The 22,382-nt window shown below is 40.3% G+C and overlaps 2 protein-coding genes across 4 annotated transcripts in view; one reads left to right on the top strand and one right to left on the bottom strand.

The window, feature by feature from the left end:
- CLDN10 (claudin 10) overlaps positions 1 to 15,686 on the top strand; it is a 61,636-nt gene extending 45,950 nt beyond the window's left edge. Inside the window, exons 1-5 of one of the 3 annotated variants that reach the window (XM_026064087.1) lie at positions 94 to 313; positions 7,998 to 8,159; positions 8,328 to 8,409; positions 14,456 to 14,563; positions 15,307 to 15,686. In XM_026064087.1, the coding sequence (XP_025919872.1) occupies positions 94 to 313; positions 7,998 to 8,159; positions 8,328 to 8,409; positions 14,456 to 14,563; positions 15,307 to 15,421 (687 nt within the window). In that variant the 3' untranslated portion in view covers positions 15,422 to 15,686. Of the gene's footprint in view, positions 1 to 93; positions 314 to 7,997; positions 8,160 to 8,327; positions 8,410 to 14,455; positions 14,564 to 15,306 lie in introns of those variants that run through there. The other 2 variants (XM_026064089.1, XM_026064088.1) reach the window with 2 other exon arrangements.
- Positions 15,687 to 16,894: 1,208 nt separating this feature from the next.
- The window catches only part of DZIP1 (DAZ interacting zinc finger protein 1), a 39,271-nt gene continuing 33,783 nt past the window's right edge, over positions 16,895 to 22,382 (bottom strand). Inside the window, exons 16-18 of the mRNA XM_026064079.1 lie at positions 21,726 to 21,856; positions 18,206 to 18,377; positions 16,895 to 17,320 (exon numbers count right to left, since the gene is read on the bottom strand). Of these exons, the coding sequence (XP_025919864.1) occupies positions 17,238 to 17,320; positions 18,206 to 18,377; positions 21,726 to 21,856 (386 nt within the window). The 3' untranslated portion in view covers positions 16,895 to 17,237. The remainder of the gene's footprint in view (positions 17,321 to 18,205; positions 18,378 to 21,725; positions 21,857 to 22,382) is intronic.

A 22,382-nucleotide genomic window follows, 5' to 3' on the forward strand; every position in this document is an offset into this window, starting at 1 on the left:
GTCGGGACGGGACGGGACGGACCGGGACGCGCCGCTCGTGGGGCTGCTGCCGCCGCCGCTGCCGCCGCCGCCGCGGCGCTGCCTGCCGGCCCCATGGCGAGCACGTCGGCGGAGATCATCGCCTTCCTGCTGAGCCTCTCGGGCTGGGTGCTGGTGTCCTCCACGCTGCCCACCGACTACTGGAAGGTGTCCTCCATCGACGGCACGGTCATCACCACCGCCACCTTCTGGGCCAACCTCTGGAAGACCTGCGTGACCGACTCCACCGGCGTCTCCAACTGCAAGGACTTCCCCTCCATGCTGGCGCTGGACGGTCAGCTCCCCCCACCCCCGCCCCCGCCGTCTGTCGGTCTGTCCGGGGCAGCGGGGGGGCCGCGGTTGGGGGGGGTGGCCCGCGGTAGGGGGCTGGGGCGGGACGCGCCGTCGGGGCAGGGGCACCACCTCCGCGCCGCAGCTCGTCCCCGGCTCCACGGGGCGATGGGGGAGCGACCGGGGAGGGTCCCAAAAATAGACACATTATGGTGCATAAGGGCCCGTCTGCCCTTCTCCACCATCTCCTTTTTTGTTGTTGTTTTTCATTAGAAGACTCAAATGTGGACTTGACACACAAAAGATTTAGGCTGATTTCCCCACCACCACCACCTGTCGCGAYGTTGCTCTTTCAATGGCTGTGCCAGCCGCGCAACGGTTGGTGGAGGAGAACAAGCGTCTGTGTCATTCTGTTTTTATTAATGTGCCTTTTCTTTCTTCTTTTTTTTAAGTGGTTATTAACTCTGAGGTAATTGCCTCACTGATAAATGACTGTGTAAAAGCTTGCGACGGGCAGGTATGCGCGAGTGGTGCATAGCGGGGCTGGGTTTTACAGCAATGCTATTTTGAAGCAAAACTTAGAATTTTCTTATGGTGCCCGAAACCACAGGCTGAGTAGGTGCTGCGTTTCTTTCCTCGTTAAGAGAAAACATTTTTACTCTTCAAGGAAGCCCTAGTGGGAAACTGAGTCACTGCAAGAAGTCGTTAAACGGTCAGTTGATAAAGCCGTGCCAATTAGGACTTTGATAGAAACAGTGAAAGTGTAGCATCGGTTTCTAGCCGCAGGAGTGACTGTCAGGGAAAGAAGGAAACATTTTTAAAGCAATGGCACCTTTTGGAAGTTTCTAGGGGCGTAATTGAATAACCTGCACAATTTCCCGGTGGCTTTGGTACTCTGAAATGAAGTCGGCTCTGCTGTTCATGGTCCGGCCAGCACCCCTTGGAGCTGGGCGAGTGGCTCTGGGTGTGAAAGGTGTGCTTACAAGGAAAAGAAAGCCTGGCAGCCAAATCCCTGCCAGGGATTAAGATTAAAGATACCAAAGCAAGGGGACATGGGCAACCCCTGAGYATTGCTGTATTATAGGATGTTTCTGTTGGATGGAGACGAGCCTTTCCTCAAGGCTTTTTTGAGCCAATCCCATGGTGCCAGACTGGTGTCCTATCGTGGTTTCCCATCAGCCAGCTCCTCTGAAGCAGCTGCCCAACCTCCGCTGGCACCGGCAGCCCTGGGACACGCTGTAGCGGCCCCAAAACGCCGTGTCTCAGCTTCGGTAGGGGCTGTGATCATCTGCGTGCAGGCAGGTACAGAGCGATCACCAGCGGCTGCCGCTGCGTGGCCTGCCAGAGGCGCTGGACCTCTTGTTTAGCTGTTCTTTTAGTTTGAGGTTAATCTGGTTTTAGAACACGAAAAATATATCTAAAAACCAAGCTTGCAGAATGAGGGACGCTTGAAATTCCAGAGGGAAGAGGAGAAAGAAGAGCAAAGTCCCCATTGCCCCCTTCCTCCAAACTTAAACMTGCAAAATCTTTTCTCTCAGGTGACACATTCCACTTCTCCCAGAGATGAGTTTTGGCAGTAACTGTTGCACAGTGAAACACCTATCTGTTATTATAGGGCAGGAACTTGTTTTTGACAGAAACTACTCCAAACAGCACATCGGAAAGCACCTCCTCCCATCCTCATGGCCAGGCTGTTTAGCAGTGGTGGAGGGAGGTTTGGCATCAGGGTTTCTTAACAGGATCTCTAAATGTTGTGGGGCCAGATCCTGGTACCCGACCAAAATCCAAATAAAAGGTGGGTGGGATAGAGAACAATGTAATTATTTGTCGCCACAGAGGAGCAGCTACCTCAGCCAGCAGTGCTTGCAGCAGCTAGCCTAACCCCAGTTCCCCTTCAGCGCAGCTACGGCATCTCCCGTGAACCTCTTAGCTGCTGGCAGTGTGTGTGTGTGTGTGTCCCCTCTTCACCCTAATCCTTCCCCGGTGCAGGAGCATACTTTTGGGTTGCAATGTGTCACACRTAGCTCAGAAGAATTTGGGCATCAGCATGCAGCTGAATCTTCCCTTGGCCCCTGAGTAGCCTCTCTCCTCCCTCCTCTTCCTCCTTGCACAAGACTTACTTTGCTGAGCTGAATTTCATTTTCTGTGATGAGGAACATGGGAACCTCTTCACTACGTCCTCAGGTGGGGGCTTCACAAGAAGCAAAAGAGGAGAGATCTGACTTCCTGTTTTCTCTGCAATTTTTGTGAGCAGAAACCGTAAGCCCCATTGAGATAAGCGTAGGGAAAACAGGTTGCATCTTTTGAAATGGTAGGGCAGGCTGGGGAAATAAATTACAACTTGTTTTGTTCTTCAGGGCTAGCTCCACTCCTTCCTCACATAGCTGGTGAGCATTTCCCTAGCAAAGCAGTTCCTTTTCTAAGGCAATATTTACTTGTTGTATTGGAAAGCTCTGAGTTTTGCTGGAGATCGTGTCAGGAGCGACTGCTCAGGTCCATGATAGAATCACCAGTCAAAACGAGGGGGTAAATAATCAGAGTATCACCGTGCCCATGCCAGGGCACCCCAGGAGAAGTCCGTCCTTTTGGGGTGCCCACGTAAGTGTTTGAGTTTGGGTGAGGAGCGATCAGGAGAGCAAAGCACATCTCCAGATCGTTGCCTCATGGAGTGGTCTTGGGCTGTGCAACTGGATTCCTCTGAGATAAACTGATATAAATGATAAGCTCTGAGATAGACCGGGGCACTAACAGGCTTTCGGGCCATCACGCCGTCCTAGTGGCTGTCAGAGGAAAAATTGCATGTGACGCCCTCCCACTTTGGTGCGTTTCTGCATGATAAGTCCATCTGGCCAATCCTAACAGGAGGCTCAATCTCACATTTTGTATACAAGCAAAAATCCCCTTGCTGTCTGTGGCACTGAGATTCATTTGGGGTTTACTTTTGCGCACCAGTGGTTATAGGTGGCGACTGAGCCACAAAAYGGCCTCCTCAAAGCCGGCCCTATCAGTTATAGCATTTCCTACAGGGGAACAAATGACCTTTTGAAAGAACATAGCTGAACAAAAATTTACCTATGAGATAAAAGAGGGTATTAGAGCTTAGGAAAACATACAAAAGCACAAATGCTCTGGGTGTGTACTTTTAGAAAGAAACTGCGCTGTATCTGTAAGGCAACCTCTTATATTGCATGTGACGCAGACTCCGAGGTGCCATTGGAGGTATTTATTATGAGAGTGGCAATCCCCACAGCAGTATGCATTTTTTTCTGTGTATCACACAATATGAATATATGAATTCCTCCTGCCTCTTTGACTCACACAAGAGCAGTGAGGCAAGAAAGACGATAACCTAACAAGATTAATTTGAATGCAAGACAAAACACATTTGTCTAAAAAAAAAAAAAAAAGAGATAGCTTTCTCTTGGAATGCTGCTAAACATGACTTTATGAGTAATACATGCTTGTCTACTTGTCTGTTTAAAACATATGGCTTTCTGTCGCTCTGGCTGTTCATTTGGGTAGTCACAGAATCACAGAGTCACAGAAGGGTTGAGGTTGGAAGGGACCTCTGGAGATCATCTAGTCCAACCCCCCTGCTCAAGCAGGGTCACCTAGAGCACATGGCCCAGGACCCTGTCCAGATGGCTCTTGAATATCTCCAAAGAAGAAGACTCCACAACCTCTCTGGGCAACCTGTTCCAGTGCTCAGCCCCCCTCACAGTAAAGAAGTTTTTCTTCAGTGTGTACATGGTTAGGTACCAGCTTCTGACAGATATTGATGCAAATACATATAATAAATATTTGGAAAGGGGGCAGTCTTTGGTCTTCAGTTGAAGAGTGTGAAGAAATAGGCAACTCCCCCTTACACTTCTCTCCATTATAAGTCTTACAATGCAATGTTCTTATTTTCTAGGAAGCAAAGAAAAAGTTTAATTACTGGTACGGCCAAATGCTGTTCAACAGTCACTTGTAAGCCAGGTCCAAGCAATAGGAGGATGGATTTGGTGAAAATGTTGATCCCACCCATTTATGCTTGTTAATACTTCAGTCAGCCTAGTAGATCTTGCAAAAAGTCATCTGTTCTTCCTCATTACTGGTGTAGATTGTCAGCTTTTCATAAATTTTGTTTTAAAAATATATGCCAGTTGAATAATCACTATAGCGAACTGAAACAAGTCAGAGTCTGGCTTGGCCTACCGAATTTGGTAAAACATTTAGTGAGGAAGGTTATTCATTCAGCAGAGCTGAGCAGCGCTCCAAGTCATGCTATTTATAATTGAAAATGATTTGTGGGTGAGTGAGTTAATTATTTCTTGTTGCCTCACTACCCTCTACCTATTTGAAACCTATGTATTGACCTTCAGTAACAATTGAATTTCAGCCATGTTGTTTCTAGCATATGCTAGTTATTTTGGTTGGGGTGAATATTTACTGTTTCTCCTCAGAGGTTCAGACATAAATAAAAGTTTAGAGGACTTCTGGGTAAATGTGTTCATGGTTCAGCACCTTAATGTGTCACTTAGCTACTAACAGTGTCCATAAATTGGACCTGTCAAAAATAATAGCTTCTTTGGCACTTTTCACCTCCTGCTTTACCTAAATGTGCTACAAGAGATACCTTTACACACCAGAGAAAGAAGTAAAAGTGAACTTTTGCATGCTTTCTATAGCTAAAATTAACAGCGCAAGACTGCTTTCTTCAGACTTGTGTCCTATAAACCAAGAGCCACTTTGAAATCTTATTAAAACCCTTCTCCTGCTGACATCCCTTGAGTTTTGCCCGAGTTAAAAAAAAGAGAATACAGGGTAAGGATTTGATTCGAAAACAGAAGTGTACCTATCATTAGAATTTGAACCTCACTAATTTGGTTTTACTTCGCTGTTAAGGAAATTTACTCTGTGCGGTTTCATTAGAAGGGGAGTTATCTCACCTCATTTCGGATAACCACAATAGAGCTGTTTGCTGTGAACCGCCCTAGGCTCTCGTTACAATCCTTTGAGAAAAATTAAGTTCAATTCATTTGCTCTATTGTAGGCAGCTATATTAGGATACGGTGAATAGCACCTTAAAAATGCTTGGTTTTCTCAATTGATTATATAGCAGCATTTGGTCCAGTGAATACCAGAAATGAAGAAGCTTTTTATAGTATATGACTGCATGCTGTGCAGAATAGTTTACTCTTAAACATACCCTTACGTTTTGTGTTCTTGGAGATCCCAAACAAAAATCAGGACAACTGAACTAGGACCTAGGCAGAGCTTAGGCAGACGGCAATCTTTGATTCGGTTCTGTAAGTCTTTGTTCCGTAGTTCTTTTGCTGGATTTTCCTCTAACGTTTTCAGAGGCGGCCCCTGTACTACGGGGTATGGGGGTGCTTTGCTGTTCTTTGAGTGGTGTTTGGGGTGAAGGTGTCTCCGTTAGGGTGCCGTGGGACAATGTAGGGGATTCTGATTGCACGTTTAGGGGTTTGAGAGGAACCTGGGCAGATGAACACTTCTCATGGTTGCTGATGTAGGACTGATGCCCCTTGGCAGGGAGCAGAGACRGAGAAGACCAGAATCAGCAATTGTTTCCTAACTAAGCTATGCTGCTGAGAGAGCAGGCGAGAGGTTCCTCAGCTCCAGTGTTGGGATGCATTACTTCTTAGGTATTTTGAAAAGCTTTTAAGGAACAGCAAGGTGACAGTAAACTTTTATTCTAGGAGCAGTTATGTCCTATGTTTTCTGACAACTGCTAAGGGAACATACAGGCCATACTTGTCAAAATATTCTGCATTAACATATTAGTACATATGTGCAGCACAATAGAAATCCAGAAACCAAAAGGAAAAGCTGATTTGCATGCAAATAGCAGGATGGTTTTCCAGCTCAAAGTTTAAACAGGGTGATAATGCTGAAGCAACACTATAGCAAGGAAAAATGTATTTGAGGTAGGTTTCTGTAAGAACTGAAGGTGTCTTCTTTACCCTCTTTCAAAATAGGTATTTACAAATGGTGATACATTATTGCATGTAAACAAGAAGAGCTATTACACCTGATTTTAGATATCTGAAAGTTAGATGTGTAGCAATACCCAAGTCTGAACTTGTCAGCCTATACTTCATTTATCATCAATGGAGAAAAAGAAGTTCCTCCAGAGGGCAGCTCATCTACCTACCACAGGTGTCTACCTTAGTAGTTCAGACTTAATGTATCTAATTATAATGCTAGACATCTAAGCTGGCACAAATGACTCTCTCTCTCTTATATTCCAGTATTAGAGTCTTACGGCAGTTACAGTTATTTCATTGAATGTTGTGTTTCTTTAGCAGACAGGTTAGTATGCTGGAAATGAAAGATGTCTATGAGTGCAGACGGACAATAGATAAATGCCAGTAGGTTGTGTTCAAAGACACACAGTGTAGCACCTGAATTCTGTAGGACTGATTAAACATGGTGTGATGTGCTATTAATTGCTGCTTGTGTGCTGGAAATCAATGTTATTTTAAAACACTCTGTTCAAACATAAGGGTGGTCATCCTGGGTCGGACTGAAGCTCATCTGTCTCCAGCAGCGGTCAAAGTGGATGCACAGTAAAGAGTATAATAGTAGACCAAGCATTTGTGATAGCTTCTCCCAGGGTCCCGTCATGTGCAGCTCAGGGACTCCCCAGCCAGACGTGAATTTCTCTTTAATTAATTTATCCAGCATCTTGAACCTGTGTAAGCTTGTAGCATCCACAAGGTCCTGGGGCAAGGAGTTCCCCAGCTTAGCTATGTGCTGTATGAACAACCACCCCTTCGTTTTTGATGTGCTGCCTTCTGTTTTCATTTGGTGTCCCCTTGTTCCTGTTTTAGTATATTAATTAACACCTTTATTAAGGTCTTTTATACATTTTATTTGGTATCTGTTATGTGAAAGTGGGCAATGAAAACATGATTTAGTGCTCAATATTTCCACCCACTGGAGATCAAAGAGAAGAGAATGAAAACACTAATGGAAGTACATTTTCATTTTAAATGAGATGTAACAGCTTATGGAGAAGAACTTCCTGGGATGATTATTCAGCTTTGTGAGATTGCAATGTTCCACCCAAAACCAGGGATGTGTGGTTACCACAGAGTTTTTATTACAAAGAGCTCTCAGAAGGGAGAAGATACCAAGCAATCAGTTTTCCCAGGGCCTTACCCTGGGGGTGTTTGGAGTATCCTCAGTCAGGACTGAAAAACTGTGTATGGCTGAAGCCAGGCTTTACTTGTTTGTCCTGGTTTAAGCATGGCAGTAGTTTGATCTCAAAGGGTCAGTACGCCCTCAAGGTTGAGCACGTGTTTCACTTTCCTGCCGAGTGAGAGCCTTAGGGGCTCACAGAAGTCAAATCAGTGCCATGTTGGCCCAGACCTTGTGCAGCTGCTCTGCAAGACCAAGCAGGTGCCACCTATTGCAGATACTGTGCTTGATGCCACAGGGGTTTTTTAAGCCCGTCCTGAAGGAAGCAGTATGTTTGTCAGGCACTGGGGTCCTGTGAGGATGCCCTGCAAATGGCAGACTGCACCTAGAAGAAGACACTCAGTGCTGAGGTGATGTTGCTCCATTGGAGGTCTAATTCTGTTTGCAATAATTAATGCCCAATGCTGGGTGGAGCAAAAGGAGCTGCAGTGAAATCCAGCATGGTCCCTGCTCTAACTTTGCATTGCACCTTGTGATTGCAGGTTACATCCAAGCCTGCAGAGGACTGATGATCTCTGCCGTCTGCCTGGGCTTCTTTGGTGCCGTGTTTGGACTGGTTGGGATGAAGTGTACCAAAGTTGGAGGCTCCGATCAGACTAAAGCAAAAATAGCTTGTTTAGCTGGACTGATTTTCATTCTTTCTGGTAAATATGACTTTATTTCTCTTAAGTTTATATGTTTGAAGTTGTATCAGAGCTGATTCTTTCCTCAGAAATCAGTGCATGATACTGCATGATTTCAATGGCTTCAGTGTCAGGCCCAAAGCTCTTCTACTGATCCCACTGAAGACAGGATTGTCTTACATTTTTCAGGGTTGTGCTCTATGACCAGTTGTTCCCTGTATGCGAACAAGATTACATCTGAGTTCTTTGATCCTACTTTTATTGCACAAAAGTAAGTACTTTTTTATTACCCATGAATCTTTCAAAGAAATAGACCTCAAGTTACTGCACACCAGAAGCCATTTATACAGAAAGCAGATGCTCCTGCTGTTGGTCAAAAACGAAAAGTGGGCTGCAGTTTTGTTTAATCATATTATCCAACTGTAGTAACCATGAGCTGAAACTTAATGAACTGATACTCTCTACAGTGCTTGGTTTGCAGCTTTTGTACCCAGGCTTATCATGACTTGATGGGATTCTGCAGCCCTTGCCACAGAGCAACTCTGGTTATCTCGGTTAAGTTTATCTTTGTCTCAGAGATGCAGAAAAAAGGATATCAGAAGACACTCATTAGGCAGATAATTTAATAGGAAGTGAAAAAATTGTTTCCTTATAAGCTTTGGATAGAAGATGGTTTTCATAAAGGTGTTGAGCATTGCACAAATCTTGAGTCCTCTGGAGGAGAGGTTTCTACAGGTTCTGCTTTTTTTTTTTTTTTTTCCTGACAGATTTTTCAAATCCAGATGCCTAAAATTTGGATCATAAACTTTATCATAATCCATGATCATACCATGACTAATATAAATGTTTAGGTTGCTTTGGCTATACATGTGATTAAATTTTAGGGAGTGTGTGTTTACAGAATTGCAAGAGTCATATCAGAAATAATGAGCATCCCTTAAGACTCTTTTTAAAATACTAGCCTGTGCGAGTCCAAAACACCAGCAATTCACAAAACAGTGGTTGGATTTTTGATTCACATCTTAGCCACCAAGTTTGAAAATGTTGGCCATAAGTTACAGCATCTTAGATTTTCATGTGTTGGTTTCTTTTGTAATGTAAACTTCCCTTTAAAGACAAGGATTTCAGAGCTTTCTTTGTGGTGTTTCCAGGATGCATCAAGCATTGGGTGCAAATCTCCCTGAGACCCAAGCTCTCAGAGGGGAATCCTGAGCCTTTTCCTTTCTTCTTGGTAAAAGCAAAATAGTTTGGCTGAATAAATAGAATCTACATCTACAGGATCTACATCTGTCGTAGGACTGACACTACTTCTCTTTTCTTGAAAACAAGTTTAATATTAGTTTCCTTCCTAAGTCAGCTATAGTTTCTGCTTGTTTCACACACTGAAAACAGGATCCAAAGGCCACCAAAAGAAACGGGGATGTGTGCTACTGTGAAGAAAATGGAGACTGGCTATATAGCCAGAAGTTAATTATTCATCAGGCTAACTGTTAGTTGCGAGAAATGCCTTAGTTATTGCCAGAATCCCCTTTGCTATACTGTATTCCTGCTCTGTTGTGAAAAAGCGGGCAGAACTTGCAGCAGAGTTTGCCTGTGAGCAAATGAGAAATCCACTTTAAAATATTAAAATAAAGGTAGTAAAACACCCTCTGCAGAAGTGGCCTTTTTCAAGAATAACAAACATAGTATAACTGCGAGCACACATAATGGCAATGACAAAGATAAAGGCAGAGGGGAAAGCCAGAAGCTGTAATTTGAATTGTGCGTGATGTAGCTGACGCAATGACCTTGTGACAGATTAAGATAATGGTGGCATTTGACCGCTTTCTCTCTGAACCAGGGTAAAATATGCTGGGGAATTTATTTCGTGCTTTTTGCAAACTATATTTTGATATGCGATGCAGATGCTTTGAATAATGCTTTTCTGTTATATCACGGAAATTTGGCATTGGCCCTTAACTGAGAGAGGCTGCTGTTGTGGGATTCAGCCTTTTGCCTTCTGCTGCACTTTGCTCTCCTGAAGTTCTTCTGGTGGTGTGAAAAAGGGGCCTAAGACRCCGCTAGCTGACAGTGAATGACATGAAATGTTTAGCATCGTTTCAGCTGTTAGAATTTCACTCCATTCTTCTGCATTTAGAAGAGGCACCCCAAACATGGATGGGTGCAGGAGGGAGGAGACTTCTGATATGAATTTATGTCTTCAACTGAGGAATGACAGGCATCTCCAGGACACCCTAAAAACAACCTTACTTAAAAAGAATTCTTAGGCTGAGTTTTATGTTCTGATGCAATAGTTTGTGTTATCATTTTAAAACAACTTCAAAGAGTTGTTTGACTGTGTGTAATAACACCTGTGGAGTCTTTGGGACAGCATTGGACACCTGGGTGCTTGCAGCCAAGACGAGTTTCATTTTTCCTGAGACACCTCTAATAGAAGAAAAATCTGTGCTTCTCTCTGTTTTCTGGTCTTGCTAAAGTTGTTCCCAAAGCTTCTGTTAGACAGTTATTTTGTTGCTTTGCTACTTTTAATAAAAACTTCTCCAATATTTATCTTTTTTTCCTATGCTACAGTTTGAGCTCTATAATCATGATTATTCTTACTGATGAATGGTTTATAGAGAGTTGTTTCTCTTCAGCCTTCTTTTCTGTGAATTGATCATGCACAGTTCACACAGGCCTTCTTTTTCAGCTGTTTTATCAAATTTCTTACACTCGTCTCTGTGCCTTTATTTTGCTTTTTTATTGTAGTGCTCAGACTTAATTTTGGGCTGAGGGACCTAAATGGGAAGGAGAAGCAAAGAATATTAGCCTACTTCTTTGCGTTGTCCCACTGTCACATAGCTTTGAATCTATTTTTCATTTTCCAAGAATCATGTGAATTAGACATTCAAAATATGTATTTTTTTGGGGTAGTTGTGTTGATTCATTGAGAAGATATGTTGTTTATATATRTTCTGGAGTTCATCCAGTTACCTAATGAAACTTCAACTAGTTTTCTTGAAAGTTTGCTTCACAGTCTTAATGTACATAACAGCTAGGCTATTTTTCTTCTATATTGGTATTAGACTTCCTTTGTTTCGCTGAATTCTGCCTCCCTGGATTACAGTACAAAATCTGCTGTTAGCCTACTCAGTCAGTGGAAGGTGGCTTTCAGTTCACCACCGTTGAAATCTAGTCTTCAGAAGTCACCACCTTTAGCCTCTTCCTCAGTGTCTTGTTCCCCTCTGAAGGGCCATCAATTTCTGAGCAACCTTTAATCAGGTGGATTTCACTGATTGGAACCAGTGGATATGCAGCCACAGAATTTGTTGTTACCCAGTTCTTACAAAAAAATTATAAGAACTGAAAACTGTTTCCTGGAAAGTTTTTTCATGATAAAAAAAGGGAAGGGAGAAACAACAAATATGGAAGCTTCTTCTAAAAAAATCCTATCTCCAGTTTTTTTTTCAGGAACCACCAAAGTATGTAATGTTTTTGAATATGGTACGTAGTGGATTTTGGATGGAAGCTTAGGGTTGGTATCTTAAATACTGAAAAGTTGGATTGGATAAAATCCAGGGAGCCATACATGGGCTGATATACAATTGAAAATTAGATTTCCTTAAGCTGTGGTGTAAGTCAAAGAAGTCTTTATCTGTGCAAAGATATTCAGGAAAGGCCAATTTGGCTAGCTCTGCAACTCATTAACCTAGCAGGATGGCAGTAACCTAAGAAGGGTCCATATATACAATCTGCTTGTGTATGTTATAATATCAAAAGTTGGTTAAAATGTACAAGCAACCCCAGGAACAAAGACCAGACCCCATGTCTTCTGCTTCCCAACTAGTAGGCAACAGCCAGGCGACCCCTTTCTACCCCAGTTTAGTCTTATTTTCTGTACAACAGAAGAGCTTCCAAAGAGGAGATGGCAATTGGTCCTCTTATATCTCTCTGGCAAAACGCATTTTAAACATTGTTAGGTGGAAATGTGAAAATGAGCTTGTGTTACTTCTTCTCTTGGCAAATGGTCTGGCAGTTAAATTGTCAGAGCTGCAGCCCCACTGGGTCTTCGTGCAGCCGCATCCTCCAGGAGCGCAGTGGTCAGTGCAGATGTGTGTGGGAGCCTGGCCATGCACTGTGTCCCTTAGGTGTGCTCTGACTGGACCTGTTGGGATGGAGGGATCCCCAGGCTTGGACTTCCCTCACACAATTTTGCATCAGAGCAAATCACCTTGCTCTGCCTTTACAGGTGGTTAAAAAGGGCACTTGGAGGGTGAGATTCAGCACGAGTATTTTGGAAGTGTGCTTGTGAGCACGTGTTTATTCCTGTGTGTTGTCTATAATGGCATCCTAGGTGATGAGCTCTCATGTAGACATTTACTTTTAATCAGGTAAAGCCCAGTCCTTGAACAGATAGAAAGTTGTTTAGTCTAGTGAAAACTGTAGCACATGGTTAGAAACATGAGCATGAGGGTTAGAAACAAAACTTCATGCGTTTGGCAGGTTTGGAAGTCGAACAGGGGACTGTGTGCAGAGTTTCTCCAGGGTGAAAGGCAGCTGAGCTACAGTTCCCAGCATTTTAATTTGGGGGTTGGGTGCCTAAATCCAACATCAGGTATATAGGGCATTTGGGGGCATCTGACCCCCCTTTTTTTTTTTTTTTAAGCAAGGGATGACAAATCAAAGCTCCTCTGTTTAGAACAGTGTGGATGGAAAATGGAAAAGCAGCCTGTCAGAGCACTACCAGGGCCATGGGGAGTCAGGTTCAAGCCCTCACCAAGCGTCCTACCTCTGAGCTCTAATGTCTCCATCTGTTTTTGGCAATGAGTCACTGAGTCAGAAATGACTGATATTCTAAGTGTGGCTTTCTCCCACTGCGGCTTTCTAAAAGTCTGTGCTTTACCTCCGGGTCAAGGAATTAAATGCTGAAACCCTAAGAAAAAATGAAAAACTGACTTTGTGTTCTCCTTCATCCTTTTGTGACTTATTATACAAGGTCCTCTCATTTTCTCGGTCTCTGAGCTCAGTGAGGATTTTTGAGTGTTTCCAGAGTGTCATCTTTGTACAAACAGCTTTCTGGTAGTTTTAATCATAAATTTTAACTAAGAGTAAATTAGGATCTGTTCACGTGGAAATGCTCAGAACTAGCTGACAAGTGTGCAACCACAAAATCTTTGTCGTTCAGAAAGGCTGTCAAGCAGAGGCTTTCTTTGGACTACCTCACCAGAGCTCACAATAAGCTTATTCACAAAGACTTAAATTAATAGCATATACAACAGAGCCATCTGAGTAGTAACAGCAACTGGATAGGGCATAGGGTCTGTATTTACTACGCAAGATCCAAACTGCGGGAAGGACCTGAAGGTTTTGTCCATGAGCAACCAGAGTGGGGAAGATGGGGCGGAATGTGCCCAGGCTGTGCTAATAGTGAAGACAGACTCTGGAGACTACTGGGCCCGCAACCTAAAGGTTGCGTCTTAAAGGTGTTTTAAACAAGAATATCATCTTGGTTGAAGAGCTAAGGAGTGGAGGTGTAYGGCAGCCACGGCTTTCCGCTTGTCTTGAAACTCTACAGCTCTGACTATAGCTGCCAGCCTCAATCCAGCAACAGCTCTAGAGGCAGAAAGTAATAGGCACATGCATGTGTGCATGCATACGCATGTCTATCTGTGTGTGTAAATATATGCATGTATTTATTTATATATATATACACACATGTATGTGCATATATGCATATACATACACACATCTATACATATATAGATACCTATATTTTTTACACACACACACACACACACACACACACACACAAATAATGCTTGAAGTAGGCTGGATTGTGGATAGAGAGAGACAGAAATCCTGCAAACCAAAAGGGAGAAATAAGGAGAGTTGCAGGCAGCAGCTCTCATCACTAGCCTAAATAGCCTTAGAGAAGAGCTCACTGAAAGCAGTGGTCCATCTTGGGGGAGGGGGAGAGGGAGACACTGGGGGACAAATCTGCAGTGATTCGGGGGCCAGAGCTGAGCACGGTACAAGGGCTGAAGAGTCCCATAACCACTCAGTCAAACGATCTAGGAAGAGGTCTGGAAAGAAAGGCACTCCAGCTGGCTGTGCGGGGACGTAAGCATTGCAGAACTGCACCAAAGGGACAAAATTTGCCTCTGGAGTAAAAGAAAAATAATGAAAAGAATGTGTCAGAACTACTGATTTTTCTGCGGATAATATATATGTCAAGTACTGAAAGTTATTTAGGAAAAATGTAATTTAGTTGTTTTATTCTGGGAAAAAAAACAGTTAAATTCATTCTACTGTTACTAAACACATTTATTAACTTATAGGTATGAACTGGGAGCAGCTTTGTTCATTGGCTGGGCTGGAGCTTCACTCTGCATAATTGGTGGCAGTATATTCTGCTTCTCAATAGCTGAAAACAGTAATACTCCAAGGTAAAACACAAGCTGTGCTTACTGAAGGAAATCAATACTAGCACATTTGTACCTGCTATATGTATGCAGTTTGATTACTTTTCCAAAACACTTTGCAATGAGGTGCAGAAAAGGATTGTACAGATGAACGAAAATAGTGGGATTTAAGGATGATTCTCTTTCCATCATTAATGTAATTAAGAAAAGCTACTGACTCAGTACAAACATTTGTATTATATATACTTAATACATTTATTAGAGCTGGAAAAAAATCCACTCCATGATGTAGGAAAAGTGGACAGGTCACCTTAGAAATGTGARTGGAAGGCAAAATGCTATTAAGAGACAAGTTTGTTTAACCTCAAGTCATCAGATAAAAACTGACAGAGCTGAGGACCTGTGGTGGTGGTAGTGGGACCTCCAGCAGAGGAAGGGGGGTGATGAGGAGGAGGCACAGCTGGGGTGAGTAACCGTTAATCTAGGACCTGCCACAGCCTAAACTTCTTCTGATTGGGTCCTAATTTACTTGGCTGTGAACAAGGGATGCGTGTTTATATGAAAGTGAATTGCAAAGAAAGATGCTGGAGAGGAAACTGAAACATCAAAACAGAATGAGCTTGCACAGGGAAGGAAGGTGTCCCCCTTCCTCCAGCTTTAAACCCCTATGCATTTCTTCTAGTTTTAAATTCTTATAATGCTTAGCTTCAGAGATGTTACCTGTTTGTGGGATAAGCTCTAAATGGGCGGTTCTCTCTTCTCTTCAGGATGGGGTATGCATATAACGGAGCCACATCTGTGATGTCTTCTCGTACAAAGGTCCACAACACCATTCCAGACAAAACCCCACCAAAGCACTTTGACAAGAATGCTTACGTTTAATTGTACTGTTCCAAGATCCAAAGCCAGTTATAAAAATCAGTGTGTATGTTTCATTCAGAGAGTGATTTTTTCCCCCCAAAACCCAATGTAATTACCATGAAGATGATGAATTTTTAAAATATTAACTTGCAGCTTTTTACATATTGATGTAAATTTTGTAATACAATATTTTAAGATTGATGTTGGTATTGTAAAGTTTATACCTGCAAATCATGTGCTTATGTTGCTTTCTAGAAAAAAATAAATAGGGTGTTTACAGATGCAGTATGTCAATTGCTTGCCAGAATGGCATCAGACTCGTATTTACTGTAGCACATCCTTGCAACCGATTCTGAAATGGGTTCAGTACTGGACAAAACTGCTATATTCTGTGCAGGTTCATCTGTAAAATGTCTCCACTTAGAAGCAGCGATGTTAGAATTTGATTTTCAGAGCGCATTGTAACTCCAGTGCCAGGCGACGACAGCTGAGAGGAATCAGCAGGCTCTTACCGCCTTATTGTACTGCCAGGAGTGGAAGAAAGCGTAAGTTAGTCAATTCRGTGCCCTAGGAAGAAGAGGAGAAAGAGGCTGGGGAAAGTAGAAAAAAAACAGGGAATTTAGGGAGCCCAGAGCCGAACAGATCAGCCCCAAGCAACTGGGTTAAGCAACGGAAGGGAAAAACCCTCGGCAATACCAGCTGGCCTGCTCTTAGAGTGACATTCCTGAAGGGYTGACCAAATAAAAGCATGCAATACTTAATAGCACCTTTTAAATAGTCTGCAGTTAGTTACAACAGTTCAGAAATTCAGCTGGTATTTTTTCTTTGTCTGTCTATAGAAATGTGATGGCTTTTGAGCAAGTATTTGTACAATGATTCAATAAACAAGAACTGATTATGAATAGCCACAAAATACTTTCTAGACTGAGACCCTATAACTAGGCACAAAATCAGGTTCTGTCTTGACATTTGAAGAGATGAACCCTTGGAGTGTCGTTAAATTGGTTATTTGGGGAAAAAGGTGTAAATATGARCAATGATCAGCCCTATTTATTTATGGCACAGTATGATAGAAGAAGAATGTTTTGTATCTTAAAGCATCATTGTGCCTTTTTTGAGAAGGCAGCCAATATGGGCAAAACAAAAATATGAAAGCACTAGCTCAGTGACAGGTCACTACTTTTCTTACCTCAGCTTGATGTTCTTATTTCTTTCCAGTTTCTGTAATTTTATGTTAACTTGTGTAAGATTCTATTCTAATAGAAAAAAAAGAATAACTCTCCAAAATTGAAGGTATTCAATAACAACTAATTTTATAACTGAGGCCATTTTTTTCATTTGGTGTTTATTGTAAACCATGTTAGAAATGTAACATTTTAATACATGGAAATACTTTATTTAAAATGTTCACAATTTTATATAAAGTTTATGATAAAATACAAGAAAATATACATTTAAAAATCTTATAAAATAAAGTAATACTCTGCAGTAAATTCTGTTCATTGGTTAACAGGCTTTCTTACAAGACCAGTTGCAGTCTTAAAAGTAAACATTAGAGGCAAAATCTTCACCCCAGTGAAATCAAAGAGATTTTTGCCATTGACTTTGCCAGGACTAAGAATTAACTCTGAATTTCCACATAGTGATGGCTAGTAAGGTGTACTTAAATAYTCTTGTTTCCAATTCAGGGTTGAAAGACAAAGGGCTCTGTAAACAGTATTCCTGGTTACTACATGAACAATATGACAAATGAATATGAAACAATTTTGATGTTTTCACTTAAATTTCCAACCCCAGCAGAACCCAAAAGCAGTGCCTCTTATTAGGAATACAGCAGTCATATATCTGAAGAATCACTCCAATCTGTTACAGTGACTAAGCTGCTTTTTAATGTGCTTGTATTATCAGCTTCATGAAGGCCTGTTAAAATAACAAAAGACTTTTTTAAAAATGATTAGTAATATTTTGGGGTTATTTTTCTTTATATTGATTTATGACATAAAATCATGCGCTATGTGAACAAACACTTGTGGACTTCAGGAAGTCCAGAATTTCAACCAGTTTGGAAATTACAAATGCTGATAGTATGAAGGAAGTTTCTGTCACAGAATATAATGCACAATATAAGCAGTGTYGGTGTCAACATTACTTTCCCTTTAAAAATGACCTGAAGTATCTTTTCTATAAATATAATAGACACAGTTTTAACCTTTATTATCTTGAAATGTTAGAGCTGGAAAATAGTATAGAATGATGATATAGAGTCCTCCGCTACATAATATTGAGGCTCTTTCCTTACCAGTGATTCAGATATTTATCTCAGCCTCACAGGTCACTAGACATGTATCTTCAACAAATTTAAGAGCTGATTATTATTCTCATGCCAAGGTAATTTTCATACTACCCCCTTCCCCCCCCCCCAATTTTGGAAAGGATAAAAAAAAATTTCCTGGCTGATTAATTTTTAAGAGGATGGTTGAAGCCTAATAGTACTATATGTTTTAAAACCTCAAATCTAAGTGTTTTGGTGTATTGTGTATTTATATACATGTGGGGGGGGGTTATATATATATATATTACACACACATATACACACACACACGTATGTATGTATGTAAATATACTTTTTATATACACACACATACACACGTATATATTAAAAAAATACAAACATGCAGCTTTTGTTTTTGTTCTTTTCTTGTAATTTCATGTATAGTATTTTACAATGTGTAATACACTACACAAGCTCTCCTCTATGTGTGTCAGATGCTTAAGACTTATACTGTAAAAGTCTGATTGTGTTACCTTCCTCTTTTGGTACACTTGTCTTCGGAAGACCCCATGCATGTACCACTGATGCAGCATTTGACTCATTTTTTTGAGCTGTCAGTGCCTTCTGACCTCTATCCGCTTTCATCAATAAAAAGTCATCTTCTACAGATGATATATCCCAGTCATCTTCATCAACATCTGTGAACTAACAGAAGAAAAAACAGGCATTTTTCCTCTGTTTCTTCAAGTTCTTCTGAGACCAGGTTCTTCCATAAACCCAACAATGTGAAACTACTGAAGGAAAGGGCAGAAAAGTGGTGCATGGCCTTTATGAGATCTATCACCATAGTTTTAACTTCCACATATTTCAAATACATAAATTATATTAATTCACTACTATACATGCAAAGCTTTTTTTTTTAARAAGTCAGGAATTGCAAAAATTAAAGAACCATTTCCATAACTGGCAGAAACCTGTGTTTTGTGGCATAACATGTCTAACTAAATAGGGGTCGTCTTTGCTGGGAAATTGGCTTTTCCGATAAGATCAAAAATCTTTTAAATATTAGACTTTAAATATTACTTACATGAAAATAAAGATACTGTATGTTATCATGCAAGGTGGAAATTTGATTTGCTATATAAGCTTTCTTTGTTTGCACTACATAAATTTAACATTGCAATAAGGGCTTTTTGAATTTAAAATTAATTTATTTAAAAGGAAAATTAAAAAATAAAATTTAAAGAAACACTGGTGCTCAAAGCTAAAATATATATTCCTCCTAAGACTCACTGTCAGAATGTACAAGTATGATTTTTTAAATTAAGCAGCAGATTTGCATAATGACTTCACCAAGTGAGAGCTAAGTCAAACAGATGAACCTGAAGGCTGTGAGTCCATGGCCATTCTTATCTCATCCACCTGAGAACCAAATATCCTCACTCAGCTTTTGAAAAAAAAGAGCCACAGCATTTCTCTGTTTGTCAATCAGTTGTGGTGCAATGGAATCTAGCCGTTATTAGAGGGCCAAACTGTTGAAAGAGAGAGATGTTTTCTCACAAAGTTAATACCTTATTTCACTGAAGTTTCAGAATATTACAATAAAATGTAGAATGTGCTTATACTGCACAGAGGAAAGATTCAGATGCTATTAGAAAACAATGTAAGTTATGTACATACCAGAGAAAAGTCCACAAATATGAACATGTAGTGTGTCTTGACAGAAGTGAATAGACTAAAGTAATGCTGTATGTTACAACATAATTCAATTTTTAACATTTGTAACTGTTGCAAACTGTTTTTCAAAAAGTGACAGATCTACTCAGTGTGCTGTATTATTAACATACCAGGATTCAACATGTCATTACTTTAAATTATATACATTTGAAGGGTGTGGTCATGAGAGAGACAGTCGCATATATTCGGAAATGCTATAGTAAGAGTTTCTTCAAGTAGTCACTCAGTGCCAAATGATTTTTGAAGTTCAAACTACAGAAAAAATGTCAACTTTGAACAGAACTCTTCATACAGTTTGGATCAAGTGTAAATACACAGCACTACTCCAAACTGCTATGCAGTTTTTTTAACTCAAAGATTTACTTCAAAGAAACACCATAATCCATATAACATCCRTAATATGGCTACAGTCAAGCTAAAATATCATATTCTCTAAAATGTTTCTAAATTAATTTCTGTAAAGTGTGACCTCTATAAAACATATGACAACAGGATGTCTTAGAAAGATTTTGTGGTACTTCAGTTTTGAGAATGACCATTAGCAGCTATTAGTACTTAAGCCATCCTAAGCTAATAAAAAATGTGAATTTTAAGAGAAACCATCACTCCATTGGAATTTTGTGCTTATGTCTTTGGACACATTCAAAAATTGCCACTAAAATTTTGGGGACATTTGAAAATTGCCACTAAAATTTAAATAATTAAATTTATATGCCTACATTTAAACATACAAATATGGTCATGAAGATAATCATGTTTGCATAGAATTAGCAAGAATACAAGATAGTGTGCTGTTCTTTAAAGACTCCAGAAACAAAGTAGCAACATCTGCCCTGTGTTCATAGAGCTCTTTTCAGACTCATGTCCACATCACAATGCACCATTGTATATTCTCTATATTCTAAATGAATTATAGCAAAAATATTTTCCACATCTTTAGAACATTGGTTGTAAGTTTTATTTTGCTACAGCTCTTTTTTCTTGAAGCCCAGAGTTCTTAACACAGTGGCCAATTGTCTACAGACCTGTATAAAACATAACATCCCCTAAATTTACTCTAAAATATATATCTTTTTACACTGTGACCATCTTATGATTTTGTATCATGTGAATTTGCAGAGTGTTTGAAAGTAACATTTGGACACAAAATTACACTGTAATAGTCAGGTCTGATTTGATGGTTTTGTCTCTGGTATGATTTGCAGCTCCCACGCAGTCAATGGACAAGGTAGGTGCTGCCAGTGGCAAATAAAAGCACACAGGCTAAAAATGATTACCCTACCATTACAGTTCAAGTTGATTAAGATTATTGCCCCTTTTTGGAAATTGTTATAGACGTGTCACTTTTTATCTGAAGAATCACTCCTCCCATAAAATTTCAGATTCTGATCATCTCAATTTCAGATTCATTTGTTAGTCAGGAACCCCAAAGGTATCAGTTTTACTATGGATAACATGATTTTCAGTAATTACTATTTGTTTAGTTAAAAAAAAAAAAGATTTTCATGAGTTGCAGAACTATTGTTTGGCTGTCTACTTCAATAACAAATACTAAAACTGAAGTAAACGAGCACTATCTGCTGTTGATTTCTGATCTGGAGCAACTTTTGATCTAAAAAGTTGTTCAGGTAAAGATCAATGTCCATCAAAGTGGCTCACCAATTATAAAACTCTAAAGTAAGGGGATGATGTGGACCTTAGCAAAGCCTGAGAAGAGGTAAAGAATATGCTGTGTTAGTATTCTGACTGTGAACATATGCCAGGCTCAATGCACAGACATCACTGCTAGATTGGCTGTAGTCTGGGGATACTACGTGATTTGTAAATAGATGGAACAGAACAAAGACCATACTCAGAAATGGAATTTGTCCCCTTTTGAAAATGCGTATAAAAGCTCCATATCAGATAAAGGTCTAGAAATAAAAACACTCTGAAATACTAGATAAGCAAATTGAGTTTTTGTCCATCGGAAACAAGATACTAGTAAAAGCAAGTAAAGAAGGGCTGCTAAAATAAGAGGTAAAAGGATAGCAATTGTGCCCAAACTTCTGATTAGCTGTAGTGGTTCAAAACAGTCATGTTATAAGTTAACAAGCAGTGTGGATGAAGAGGTCACATGTCACAGCTCACTCCTAACACTCTTATATAAAACAGTGCAGATGTACTCAAAAAGACTACTTAGCTATAACTTCAAAACTTTCTTTGAGAAGACAGTTCTTCATTGCTTCAAAAGGGTCTCAGCATGAAATAAAATGTAACAGAAATATATCTAGTTCAATTACTTAATGAAATAATAATGACTATTATAAGCGATACCTTCAGTTCTTGCACCTCTTCTTTCTTAATAGATGCCTGTGCAACGTTAATCCCTCCAGCTGGTTTATTCTTATTTTCTTGGTTAAAAAGACTCTTTCCAACTTGTTCAGTCATTTTTTGAATAACTGTTCCTAAAGTTCATAAAAAATTATATTGACAATCTTCATTCACAAATGAGGCATGAAAAGATATCTTTCTGTGTCAGCAATCACTTGAATTGAGAGAAACAATTAAAAATATGTATCTATGTTTTTTCCCCCATACTACTAAAAATATTATGCTTTTAAATCAATTCCTTTCAAATTTGTAATTAAAATGATGTTAAATTCTATGTGTATTTCTTTTAATGATTTGGATACAAAATATGCTCAGATAAATATATTTTTCCTCTATCAGCCTGCAAATTCAGCAGGTAAACTAAACTTTACGAAGTTAAACTCTTCCTTACAACAGATTCTGCTAGTCACATGATGCTCAGTGACACCATTGTCATTCTGGGGCTGCCTATGGCACTATTCATGTGCTAGGATTTGATCTGTCAGTTAAAAATTTGATTCGTTAACTGGAATTCAGGAAATATTTCTGTTTAAGGCTGACAGAAGTCCTAGAGACCAGCTTCCTCCTCCTTAGCAGGGTTGACTTTGAAAAGATAAGAAA

The sequence above is a fragment of the Apteryx rowi genome, unplaced genomic scaffold (assembly GCF_003343035.1).
Source record: "Apteryx rowi isolate R43461 unplaced genomic scaffold, aptRow1 scaffold_209, whole genome shotgun sequence".
In the NCBI taxonomy this organism is placed as follows: Eukaryota; Metazoa; Chordata; class Aves; order Apterygiformes; family Apterygidae; genus Apteryx; species Apteryx rowi.